Source organism: Oryx dammah, unplaced genomic scaffold (genome assembly GCF_014754425.2).
Source record: "Oryx dammah isolate SB20612 unplaced genomic scaffold, SCBI_Odam_1.1 HiC_scaffold_12, whole genome shotgun sequence".
Taxonomy (NCBI): domain Eukaryota; kingdom Metazoa; phylum Chordata; class Mammalia; order Artiodactyla; family Bovidae; genus Oryx; species Oryx dammah.
In genome coordinates, this window is record NW_024070196.1 from 14,171,193 (window position 1) to 14,184,490 (window position 13,298).

Sequence of the window (13,298 nt, forward strand, 5' to 3'; positions counted from 1 at the left end):
CTGACTCTCTCTCCAGATACAGGAGCTGATAAAAACAAGGGCACTCACACTCAGCATATCACCCTGAACCATTCTAAAAAAGCCAGACTCCCAGACTGGTTCCCAGGTGGTGCGGCTCATTAGCAAACAGGAATGGAAACTGAAGGTTTGGATCCTTCAGGCAGCACCATGTCCATTTGCGGGGTGCATCTGGGCTTCTGCTCTTGAGCTGCCTCATGTTACTGGCCTCCCTTCTACTCAGACGTAAGCCACAGATGAGAAAAATGACCTATCTGTAAGCTGCTGTAACAGCAACCAGACAGGAACTCCACTTGGTAGCGTCGGCAACTCTCAGAAGTCAGTGCACATTCTGTGCTGCAGTGTGAAAGGTCTTTTCTCCAAGTTGACCTTGACCATCCCTAGAAGGAGATATTGTTGTCCGTGCATCAACATGGGGACATGTTTCTGACTTCAAACCAGATCAATCATGTCTCCAAAGTGAAAATACACCGGAAAAATGTGCTGAGAATAATTTTCCATGTAAAAAAAAAAAAATGGTCCCTTTTGTGAAAGATGACACAATCAACCAAAATCATCCAGTCACCGAGTCCAGCTGACCACTGTCAATCCATCACATCATCCCTATAAGGAGAGGTGTTTATTGCTCTACCAATGAACATCTCATCTCATCTATAAAAATGAGAAGACTCAGCCATGATTCATTTAATGACCCATATACTATCTACTCAGCATGCTGCCTTTTACAGTTTTATAACTACTCAATTATAAAATTGAGTAGAAAAAAGCAAGTCACAATCCAAAGTTATGTAACATTTGTTCCACCTAAAGGAAAGGGAACCAACAAGTATAGTAAAAGTTACTAACCCGGTGCATCTCAAACTTCGTTAAGTATCACCAGGAGGGCTTGAGACAGAAATGCGAAGCCTCCCCACCAGACTTCAGTTCAGTGAGCTGGAGGACGATCTGAGCATCTGTAATTTTAACAAGCTCCCAGGTGTTGCCACTGCTGCTGTTCCTGCCCACAAAACGGTCCCAAAGTAACTGAGGCAATGATTTTGATGCTAGTACATGACAACTCACCAGAAAAATCTCTTCTAAAATTATCTGCAGATCCAGAATTCAACATAAAAGCATTTTCGGGTTTCCCAGGTGGTGCTAAAGAACTCACCTGCCCCTGCAGGAGACATGAAGATGTGGGTTCCATCCCTGGGTCAGGAAGATCCCCTGACGGGCATGGCAACCCACTCCAGTATTCATGCCTAGAGAATCCCAGACAGAGGAGCCTGGCAAGCTACAGTTCAGAGGGTTGCAGAGTCGGACACAACTGAAGCGAGTTAGCACACTCTGAAATAATATTGATCTTCCTCACCTAAACTAAAAAATGTTACCCTCTTGCTGTTAATCTTCATGTTAATATGAAGATACTATTAAGGTTTCATTAATTTGCTTTGGTAAAATGCGTTTAAAGCAGTCCTTTTCAAATTGTCCTGTGCATGAAACACCTTTGAGCATCTTATTAAAATGCAGATTCTAGAGCAGCAGGTCTGACATGAGGCCTTCGATTCTGCATTTCTAACAAGCTCCCATGTCAAGGTTTTAGTCTATCACTGAAAATACAAAGATGACTATGTTCTTCGTTTTCAAAATACATGAGATTCAGGGTGATACATTTTTCCAAGTGAAGCTTGCAGTACTGATACCTGAGACACAAGCAGAAGAGTGGCTTCAGAGAGAGGTATTCATGGTGAGGATAGCAGAAAGCTAACCTGATCGCTTCTGCTGTCAAGGTTCACCAATGTTCAGAGTGACTGCCTAAACATACGCAGTAACTTCAAACTTACACAAATCCATGTGTTAGGGCTATGCTGTATTCTGGCTTCAGAGAGACTGAGATAGGTTCAGTTCAGTTCAGTTGCTCAGTCGTGTCTGACTCTTTGCAACCCCATGAATTGCAGCACGCATGCTATGCTATTATTTTTACAAAGAGCTGTGAAAGTCGCTCACTCGTGTCCGACTCTTTGCGACCCCATGAACTTTACAGTCCATGGAATTCTCCAGGCCAGAGTACTGGAGTGGGTGGCCTTTCCCTTCTCCAAGGGGTCTTCCCAACCCAGGTCTCCCACATTGCAGGCAGATTCTTTACCAGCTGCTGCACCTGCCTTTAAAATGGTTACAGGAACCAGGATAACTGTGTTCTATGCCTGAAACAAGTGCATTATTTTGGACTTCATTGTCTCTTCACACTTTTCCCAATTTGAACCTGCCTGTCCACTGAGTTAATTCCCCCAGGGAAACTGACAGGAACAGTGTCCAGTGTTAAGGACTGGTGGTTTCTCAGAAATGGGATTTATGTATGTTCCTTAAAATGTTACTACAACTGAATTTATCCACAACACTAAGGACACATGGATCTTTAACAATTTTTAAAAAACACATGTACACAGAGTCAAATATTATAAAGCATAATCACATTTGAAATAGTTACTTAAAACCAACAAATTGGTATTAGCTGGTTTAATATTAACATATGGACCCTTCTTACTGTCTATCACGTACCTGTCACATTTGACACTGAGTGTTCTACAAAGACCAACATTTAGATATCTGTCCATAAATGCCACTACCCTAAATTACGGTGCTGAGTTCAGATTAACACATTATAATGAGTATATGTAAGCCCTGCAATAAAATTAAGTCTACTATATGAATTTGAAATACCCTAAAATTTTAAAAATTTGCTACTGGAAAATTTTCCATTTTCTCCAAGGTTACATTAATATTTAAAATACTGAAGTTGAAATGATAACATTAGTTTTACTGGATACCTTCCCAATAAAATATAATCTTCCCAACAGAGTAATACATAATTATCTACTAAATGAAATAGTCTAACAACTGACTGTGACCCTGGGGTCACCTAGGTGAACACCCAGCCTCTTCTAAGCTGGCTTTAGGACCGTTCATTCCACCCATTTAAACTTTCTATTCCTCAACTGTAAATTGAGGAAATCAAACAGGTTCCAATTTTGAGTCTACTCTACCACCAATTCCTCTTTTAAAATAGTTGGTTGGGCTTAAGTCATCATTTTTCCTTAACTAGCAGTATAAATAACAACTTGGCTTTATTCTAGATAAATGTGCAACAGTGATATCCTAACTGACCTGTGATCCACAATGCTAAATTCTGATAAACTGTTTCTTTTCATGCTTTTTTCAAGTGTCAATTTACACATGTATGTCCCAATGTCCCTGAGTTCTGAAGGACTACTAGGCTGTTTTTGACTTGAAAACACTTCTGTGATCTCTGTAAAGTCTTCTTCAACCTTGTATTTTCCCAATTCTTTCAAAATAAGGCCACCACTCTTAATAGCTTTTTACATGGAAAGAGTAACCATTCCTCAATTTTGCATACATTAGATCCGTAATTGAATCCAAGGTGACAAGTCAGTGGGGGGCGGGGTCACAAAACACACTCAAATCACTCCACAAACTGCTATAAACACTGCATTTTGCTTGACACTGATGGCAACAATCCCACTTTTTAGAAGCAAGCAGTATTAGTAATATTATAGAAACCAGCATTATAAATAGAAATCTCAATTATGTGTGGGCTGATAAAAGCAACTGATATGGGGAGGAAATCTAAGGAAAAAAGATAGCATCCTAAGGTAAAAAGTGAATAAAAATCAAATGAGAAAAGAAAATTAAAGAAATGGAAAGAGAAGACCACTTAAGGATTATAAAAGTTATATTTATTCACGATGCTACATTTATTGCATTCCCTTAGAAAAATGGAGAACTATTTATGTACCCAATTTGCACATATAAAACTTTATACAAATTATGTGTAGCACATAAAGGCCTCTGGTACAGCTAAAATCCTGACACTACAATTTGGGTAATCCTGCTTCAGGGTCTCCAGTTTATCAAGTCTGTCCATAGAAAATAAAAACTGGAATTAAGTCATTCTTGCTGTTCACACTGAGAAATTATTTTAAATATAATAAAATAAAATTTTCAATTACTCTAAAACCCAAAAAAGGTTAAACCGGAAGGGGATACATTTTGTTACCAATTTCAATTTAACAGTATGACAAATTGACACCTTATTTTGGTTGGGTCTTTTGAAAAAAAGGAAAAAATCATCTTAAGTTTTGACATTATCTTTCCAAGTTGTGGCTGCTTCAGAAGGTAATTTGTCAAAAATATTTACCAAACAATTAAAAAATAATAATAATAATATCCTTTTACAAAATGGTACAATAACACCTTAAGGAACCAGAAAATACTAAATGTCTTTGGCTATACAACTAAAAGGCCATTCTTCCAAACAGAATAGGGCATATTCATCACCTCAGAACCATAGAAACAGCGCAACAGAAATATGCATAGAATTTAATGAGAATTTGTCTTGCCTTTTTTTCCCATTCTACCCATATAATAAGCAAGGAGAATGCAATGTACATAATCTTCCTGGATGAGACTCAATAGCACTACAAAGAAGATACCCAAACTTCTGCAAAGGCAAAGTGAATTAAAACAATTACACAACTAAGTGAAGACTGAAGGGACAAGTGTTATCTGCAATTTTCTTTTTTTAACTTGTTTGCTTCCTTTTAAGCATCACAAGTATAGAAATTATAGCTCATAAACAAAGTCACAATCCTCACAAATGGAACTATAATAGAAAAATAAATCAAATGAAACATTTATTAATAAATGAAGCCTATTTTATTACTTCAAGTGTTAATGATAAAAAAATTTCAGCACAGCTGTTGCATTTAAAAAAGTGAAACTACATACTATGTCTCTAGCTCGGTAAACAGATGAACCTGATGTCGTTGAATGACATAACAATTGAGCATTGTACAGTACATCTTATGAAGACCCGTAAATTAAAGAACTACTGGTTTAAAGTTAGTGATTATGAAACGAATATGTATTCATAGTTTCAGCTTCTTTTTTCTTCCTCGGCCATCAGGTGCTCCATCCATTTTACGTTTCTGTGTCTAGAAACAAACAAAAGGGTTTCCTTCATCACAAGGGTAATATTAACATGAAACATACTGGAAGACACATGATAGCACTTTACTAATAACTGCCACCTGGTAACAGGTATTAATTTTCTTAACCCAAAGAACCTTAATTCTCTAAATAATCTTATCTATGTATTTTAATAACACAAAGAATTTACTGCTATTAATGAAGTAATGAGTAATTCACAATTAACAACAGTAAGTCAATACACCAAACACATGCTTCGTATTTAAAAAAGCAGTAATGAGAAATACTTTGTGAGGTTACATAAACACCAGACTTTCTGCAGACGTTCATTTACTCATGACCCTGTAAGTTATTACTAAATAACAAAATGACTTTTTCTCTCTCATTATTTTTGCCTTCACAATGCTAAGAGATCACTGGGGAAAGAAACCAAAGTTTAGAAGTGAACAGTAAAGGTTGTAAAAGTCACTGCTTTCCTAATATTTCTTTAAATATTCTAATATTGTAACCTGTATTCTCAAAGTCAAGTGTAGGCTCTTGGTACTCACAAGACAGAGCTTACCAAATTTTTACAATCCCCACATTGTGAATTACCATCGTAACATGATTTTCCCCACACAATGCAATCAAGTTTCTTTATACTTTTTAAGCAATTTAAGGTTATATGATCTACCAAAAAAAAAAAGACTAATGCATCAGTGATAAGCCAAGTAATGTTCAAAGTCTTGAAAGCAGTTAAGCCCCAAGAGGACTTTACACTTTCATCAGCACTCACTGAAGGTTTGGGTCCTCTTTTCTTCTTCTCTGCCTTCTCCTTTTCTTCTAGTTCCATATTTTCTCTTTCAATCAAGGTGATTAAGGTGTTACACCTCCTCTGGAGTTCCTAAGTTATAAACACAACTTTACATGATAAATCTGTGTTCTCCGTCTATAAGTTTTCATGAAAACAATTTCAAAACCAAAGTTACGTTTTAATAGCATGTCATCACTTACACCCCCCCCCAATACATTAAAGGTTTTTAAAACAAAAAACTACTAATTTTCGTACACAATCCATGCCAGGGGGATTAAAAAGAGACATGTGTGCATCTTTCACTTCATTACTTAAGGCCATACAGGACACAGCCAGGAAATATCTGCAACAGCACATACAGAGAGAGGGTAGTACGCTACATCCAAGTTCTGAATTTACTGAGATACATGCACCAGAATGCTTTACAGATGTGCTATGGTATGAATCTGCCTGGCTTATAGACAAAGATTACGCCTCAACTGTTTCATCACAAGGGGAAGGGGCCATACACATATTATCATTTTGCATGTGTGCCTTAACATGAACCACATTAGGAAGTAACACAGTTTTAGACCCTGGTAAGTAACACAGTTTTAGACCCTGGTATTATACCAGTAAATTAAGGTGGCACTGCATCTTGTTTCCCTTACTAACTATGAAGTAGTTGTTCCTACTTTAAAAGATATAATACAGAGCTTATAGCAACTGAATCTGTCTCCTCTCATTGTATATTTATAATGCAATTATAGTGCAACATTTCCCAACCTAGAGTTTCATAAAACACCAGCCTCCAATGACATTTAATGGGAAAAAAACCCTTCAGTGGTCAAACACTTAAGAGACGGTAAACTATCCCCCATCTTGAAGAGCACAATGTATTTTAAATACACTGAGAGAGTTTATTATTATAATATTGTTTAAACTTTGCTACCCCAGTATATCTCAAAATTAAGACTACAGAACTTTTTTTGGCATTAATATCATCCTAAAGAACGCAAGATGAAGCTAAAAATTCAAAGGTGGTAAAATACATAAGGGAAGAACAATTCATCAAAGCTAAATTTTTCTGAATTCTAATTTTACATCATAAAAATGGAACTTGCTGATGAGAACCTAGCATTAAAACAGTACAGTGTTTTACCACACTAAGCTCTTTTTAATTAACTGAAAATTCAGTATTCTGATGGGCAGATGCATGAGTAGAAGTCCTTTCTTTATAAAAATGTGTATATTTACAAAAGCAAAAGTCAAATTTTAAATTGTGATCATCTTATTCACAAGTTAAAACTGATGTGACTTTTTCTTCTACTTCAAGCTTGATTAAAATTCACACAAAAAACTAATCCTATTGTATATAGTGATGTTAAAAGAAGTGCTATCAAACGATGGAAAAAATAAACTTTGTAAGTGATTCATGACATTAGGTTTATAACTGTGGAGGTTAACTGTTTCTTAAGGAACTACTTTAACCTTTGATACAAACAGCAATCTAACAAAAATTTACTTCAAAGATACACAAATTTTCTCTTAATAAAAATTTAAAAGGTACCTTAAACAATACTACACTATCTACTTCGTCTGAATTGTTTGCTTCAGTCCACAAAAAGGCCCCAGGACTCACCATTGCGGTTCTGGACTTTAGAAACCAGTCGAATCTGAACTGAGGAGAGTTGCGAATACACTGCCGCAGCTCATCATACACATTTTCTTTGTCGAATCCAAGCTTGTGAAGCATACAGATCAGGAAGCGGTCTTCCTCTTCAGTGTAGTTTTTCCCTTTGTTAGTACCATAAGATATTCTCAGCTGATGAAAAGGTGCTTTGTACCGTCCAATCTATGAAAACCGGATTTCACATTATACAAAATACAAATCCTATATAACCTATATTTCAAACTCAGTAAAGTTGGCTACCAATGTTGTATTTCACATCCATTTTCTACCCAAAGCACTTCCATCATATCACAACCTTTGTTCTGAAACAACTGGTCTTTATTATTCTAAAAATAAATACAGACTCAGACTTTCTAGTACTATGTACCAAAGAGCTAAATCACAGAGACTCTGACTCACATATACCAACTGAAATACTGAAGTAAATTCTGTTGAAAATGCCCATGAAGTTTCAATGTTGTTCTCTGAAGAAATTTTTAATTTTAAATCATTTCTTTTCCTTTTAAAAAGTTACTTTAACTCTTATACTTACAGGAGTTATTTTATTAATTATAATACTTATTAATATTCAAAGTACCTTCGTGTCAAGTGCTTTTTTGATACTAATTCTTCTCTGAATTCTTGCCTCTCCTCTTTCAATCTGAGCCATAATCTTTTCTATGTCCTGCAGCTCATTGCATCTTTCCCAGAATACAGCTGTAGGAGTAAAATTGGGCAAACAAGAGAGGTAGAGAAAGGGAAGAAATATAAGTAACTTGTTTCTATAAATGCTCTGATCTATTTTATTTGCTAAGGATTAAGAAATGTTTCCCTTCTTCCCACATCTAACACTAGTAAGTCACACAATTATCTCTGTTTCCTTAACTGTAAAAAAAAAAAGGTAAGGTGAATGGCATGATTTAAGTATCTCCCAACGCCTAATTCTCTGCTCTTTTGAAATTTTCAGCAATCACCACAGCACAACTACACATATCCACCTGTCAACCCAACAGACTTCAGGAAACACAGAATTATATAGTATTTGAAAAGTTATAAAGTGAAATGAAGTAAAAAGAAAGCACAATTATTCAGTGACCTATTCTTGTTTTCTTGGTTACAGTTAGTTAACAAGGGTTGAAAAAGAAAAAATAATGATGCCATTTTAAAGAAGGGGAGCTTTTCCAACTCAATTTTTAAAAAACAAAACAAGATACTAAGTTGTGGCAAATTTTAGCTTATCAAAACATGGTTCACGGACTTCCCTAGTGGTTCAGAGGTTAAGACTCTATGCTTCCAGCCCAGGGGGTGTGGGTTCAATCCCTGGGCAGGGAGCTAAGACTCCACATGCCACGTGTGTGCTGTGTCTCTCCGTTGTGTTTGCCTCTGTGTGGCTACAGCCCACAGGCTCCTCTGTCCACGGTGATTCTCCAGGCAAGAATACTAGAGTGGGCTGCCATGCCCTCCTCCAGGGAATCTTCCCAACCCAGGGATGGAACCCAGGTCTTCTGCTTTGCAGGCAGATTCTTTACCGTCTGAGCCACCAGGGAAGCCCATAGGCCACATATATGGCCAAAAATTTTTTTTTAAGTAAGAAAACAAATACATCATTCATAGTAAGAAAATCTCAACTTTCCAACAGCCCTCCAAAAGCCTGAGAACATTCTTATACCTATTAAAATAATAGAAGTACCTGAGTATTCAATGACTTCTTCTGGAGTTTTTCCTTCTACTTCTCTTGCTATATTTTCAATATCATCACGACCCCACTTCTCATTAGCTTTGATAAACTGGTTAAAATCTCTCTTATTCCAATTGGTAAATCCCTTCAAAGCAAAGGAAACAAAGCATATAATCACTGAGCTTGGGGGAAAAGCTATTAAAACTTTACCAATCTTGCTAAGTATTATAGAAAAATTTCAGTTGCTCTAAGTTATTTTAAAGTGGTAACTATTCATAGATGTGCACTCTGGCAATACATCATATACATTACTTAGACAGCCAAGCAACTAAGTCTGAGTGGGAGAGAAATGAAATGCTGCACAAGAAAGTGACATTTTCACAGCACTTTCAAGGAGAAATTGTCAGGAGGAATGAACATAAAGAGCTAGAATGAACGTAAAGAGCAAACACATAAACCAAGCGGCAGAACAAAGTAATAATAAAGCTTTAAAGGTAGGTTACAGCTAGATTCTCAAAGGCCTTGACTGAATCCTAAAGGATGTCTGAATAAGTACCAAGCAGATCCTTGTAATGAGAATGACGACATAGTAAAAATGAGAAGATCCACAGGAAAGGGAAGGTGGGAGCGCTGGAAGAAAGGTGATCAAAGATACTGACTCTACAATGATAGATTTGGTGCAAATCTATCCTCTTCTCTTCTACCTCCACAACTAATGACAACCACAATACAGCATATACCCATATGCCCATGCTTCATCATCTCCAATTATTCCACTTCTGAAAGCAAAAACTTTACTTCTTTTGTTTATCCCCACAGAATCTAACAGGGTGCCTTACAGAATAACCATTACTAAACCTGGTTTTGATTGAAAGCTATACCTGCGTCAGAAGCTTCTCTTTTTCCTCTAACTCTTCATCATTAAGGGGTTCAGCTTCATCAATTTTAAGCTGTTCTTCCTTTTGTGCCTGTGCTGCATTTGGTAGGTCAGGATTTCGAGGGACCTAAAAATATACATACTTTTTCTATGTCATCAGCCAATATATTTCAGGAAATATGTGATGAACTAAACTCTTAACCAACTACATGAAATTTTACAAGTTTTAATCCAAGAAAATATATTGATATCATGCATTTAGTAAGTTAAAACAAATGAGATTAGTCACAAAGTTTTACTTCTGTTACCTTATAACCAATTGTTTTTCTGTAATATAGAATTTCTTTTTCCAATATTTCAAATAGACGTGGAGGAAAGAACTGGAAATCCTGAACATTGGGTTGTTTTGGAGGTCGAGGAGCCTAAAAAAAAAAAAAAAAAAGCATTGTTTGTAAAAACAAACAAACAAACAAACAAACCTATTTTGCTTTAAATCTATCTGAAATCTTTTTGCACTCTATAAAACCATGACAGTCAATTCTCCAAGCAACTGAATGCATCTTCCATAAAATTTAACAAACATCAAGCAAATTTTAAATGCTTACATTTAAAATTAACTTTTAGAAACTTTCAACAAAAGCTGAAGGGAGGTACATTGGAAGAAACCACACAAAACTTAATTCTCAATCTGATTTTACTGCAAGAATATAAGAAGAAAAATAATTTGCATTTCCAGTGTTTTTAGATATTTGTGCTCTGTCAACTCACCTTGGGTGCTTTAGGTTCACTGACGCGAAGAGCTTCCCTGAAATAGGCATCGACAGCATAGTTGGCTTTTCTTTCTCGTTTAGGAGGCTCAATCCACTCTGTGAATGCAATCTAGCCCACGGGAAACAGTTCAAATCACCAACTTTTATTATACAGCCACAAATCTTACATGAATGCAACTTCTACTGTTACATCAATATGACTTATTTATAAATGCAGATATTCATAACACCCTAGACTATATGAGGCTAGGGACTAATGCAATTAACACACAAGAGGATGTCTAGTGAATAGCATAAAACATTCAGTAATTATTTCCTGACCAAATTAATGATAATTGGGTGAAAAAAGAAATGCTACAGACGGTATGCTAGAACTAAAATTAGGAGAGAAATGTAGATAAATATTTAGACTAGAAAAAATTCAGAGGATATAAATATCTAAATGTTAAAAGGGAAATCATTAGGTAGAATTATTTTCCTTCTTCCCTGCAGGTATTTTCTAATTTCACTATATAATACTGATTAGGAAGGAAATAGCAATTTAGAAATTAGCAAGTTCATCCCTTTACTTATTAATAGTCAATTCTGCTTAGGGAAAAAAAAATCTAATAATGTTGTGACAAATTTTACTTTTGGCAGTAGTTTTAATTTCCAAATATCCCTAATTACTACAATCACCCCACACAATATACTTTACTGTAACAGTATACATAAATTTTTAAAACATTTCAGCATTTACCAACTGAAAATTTGGCATTAAATTTAACACAAAAATGAAAATAATTCAGAAATGAGTAAACAGAAATGACTGCTGTTTGAGATAAGGCATCACACCTAAGACTTAAATTCCAATTTTCAAGTAAAATATTAAGTCTTAAAATAACCAAAATCTCTTTCTAAATTACCTTTTGTTTTTCTCTATAATCTTCTCCTTCAAAGTTATAAACGCTCGACTCTGTATCCATTGTAAAATTTCTAAGTGAGCTTTCACCCATCTTGGAGAGCTTTTCATTCATCTCTGCAGTCTAAGGAAACAAAAGAAACATTTTTTTAGATTTGATAATTCTATAAAAGCACGAGAACTATAGTCAAAACGAATTGGACTTTATAGTACATAACTTCTTTGGAAGTAAAAGTGTAACTTAGGTATTTCCTCAGTTCTGGTTTAAAGTATTTTATATACTAGAAATAATCATTTAATCTGCATCTCACCTTCTTTGCACCTCTTTCCAAAATACCATCAATATCCTCATCAGTAATCTCACTCTCCTTTGAAGCAAATACATGTGTTGCCCCATGCCTTATCATTTGAAGCATTTCATCTTTCCCAATTTTGTTTAGATTCTGATCCACAAGTCTTCCTGAAAAAAGATGTTTATGTGTAATATTAATTAAACTTCTGGAATTTTAAATGTTAGATATAAGCCCACATAATTTTACCTCAAACAATAATCATTTCTGTTTATTCACATTTGATAATTTTCACTTTTACATAAAATGCCAAATTTTAAGTTAATATTTAAAATATTTCTTAAAGCTTACATATTATGTAATAAAGTCTACTGAATACCATCTCAATAAAATATATTCTCGTGTGAGAATAACAGTAATTTTGGATATCTGAAAATCAAATTACCAAAACTTAGATGAGAGTATTATAAACACAGGAAGTTTCTGATAAGCAGAAACTACTTAGTATTATTACTAATAATCCCAAATCAGCCTTTTCTACTTAGAAAATGAAGTATAAAAACCTTCACACTGCCAAACTTCAAGAGTTATTCACATATACTTGTGTTTCAATTTTTCTACTTCAACCAACTTGTAATGAGTGGATAAAGATACAAGTTGTTTTCTGGGACCTTAAATCCTTGTATCATGGTTTTAGGTCCCTCACAGAATACACCATCAAATATCTGTGACTTTCAAAGTTAAGACACATCTTCAATATAAAGAATATGATTCTTGAAAGCTATCTCAATGCTACAAAAATGTTCTTAGGCTTACAGGAATTACTTTCCTGTTGGTGGGAAGGAACTTTTCAGATGTAAGTACTTCTATATATTCCCATATTTTTTATTATACCCCTTAGTACACCAAACATAACCCAGAGGCATCCACCGAAGGCTTGCTGTTTGACTATATGTCTATAAATGGGATTAACAAAGCTACTAGCACACATTTGTTCCAAAATTTGCCCTAGAAAAACCCAAAGTCAAAAGACTGTTTTTCTCAGCTGATTGTAAAAGAATTAGTTTTTTAACCTTTAAAAAAAGAAAAAAAAAAAGGTGTTTCAGAGATGAAAATAACTGTCAACAAGAACCATAAGGCAGATGTCTTTCTAAAACCATGGATGAATGTGAGGACCACTACATCGCTCATGAGAAATTTCACTGTTTGGCAGGCCCCAGAAGTCCCCAGAGACATTCCTAATTAAACATTCACTGTAATAATTTATACAGCTTTTGATAGCCTAGATGAGTCACTTCTTGGCTGTATACATGATAGACAAGCAACTCACTTCT

General features: G+C 35.3%; 1 protein-coding gene across 1 annotated transcript in view; it reads right to left on the reverse strand.

The window, feature by feature from the left end:
* Positions 1-3,746: 3,746 nt before the first annotated feature.
* The window catches only part of SMARCA5 (SWI/SNF related, matrix associated, actin dependent regulator of chromatin, subfamily a, member 5), a 38,087-nt gene continuing 28,535 nt past the window's right edge, over positions 3,747-13,298 (reverse strand). The window contains exons 15-24 of the mRNA XM_040250448.1: positions 11,986-12,134; positions 11,679-11,798; positions 10,772-10,882; positions 10,312-10,425; positions 10,008-10,130; positions 9,139-9,271; positions 8,047-8,165; positions 7,419-7,631; positions 5,780-5,887; positions 3,747-5,009 (exon numbers count right to left, since the gene is read on the reverse strand). Coding sequence (XP_040106382.1) covers positions 4,944-5,009; positions 5,780-5,887; positions 7,419-7,631; positions 8,047-8,165; positions 9,139-9,271; positions 10,008-10,130; positions 10,312-10,425; positions 10,772-10,882; positions 11,679-11,798; positions 11,986-12,134 — 1,256 coding nt within the window. The 3' untranslated portion in view covers positions 3,747-4,943. The remainder of the gene's footprint in view (positions 5,010-5,779; positions 5,888-7,418; positions 7,632-8,046; positions 8,166-9,138; positions 9,272-10,007; positions 10,131-10,311; positions 10,426-10,771; positions 10,883-11,678; positions 11,799-11,985; positions 12,135-13,298) is intronic.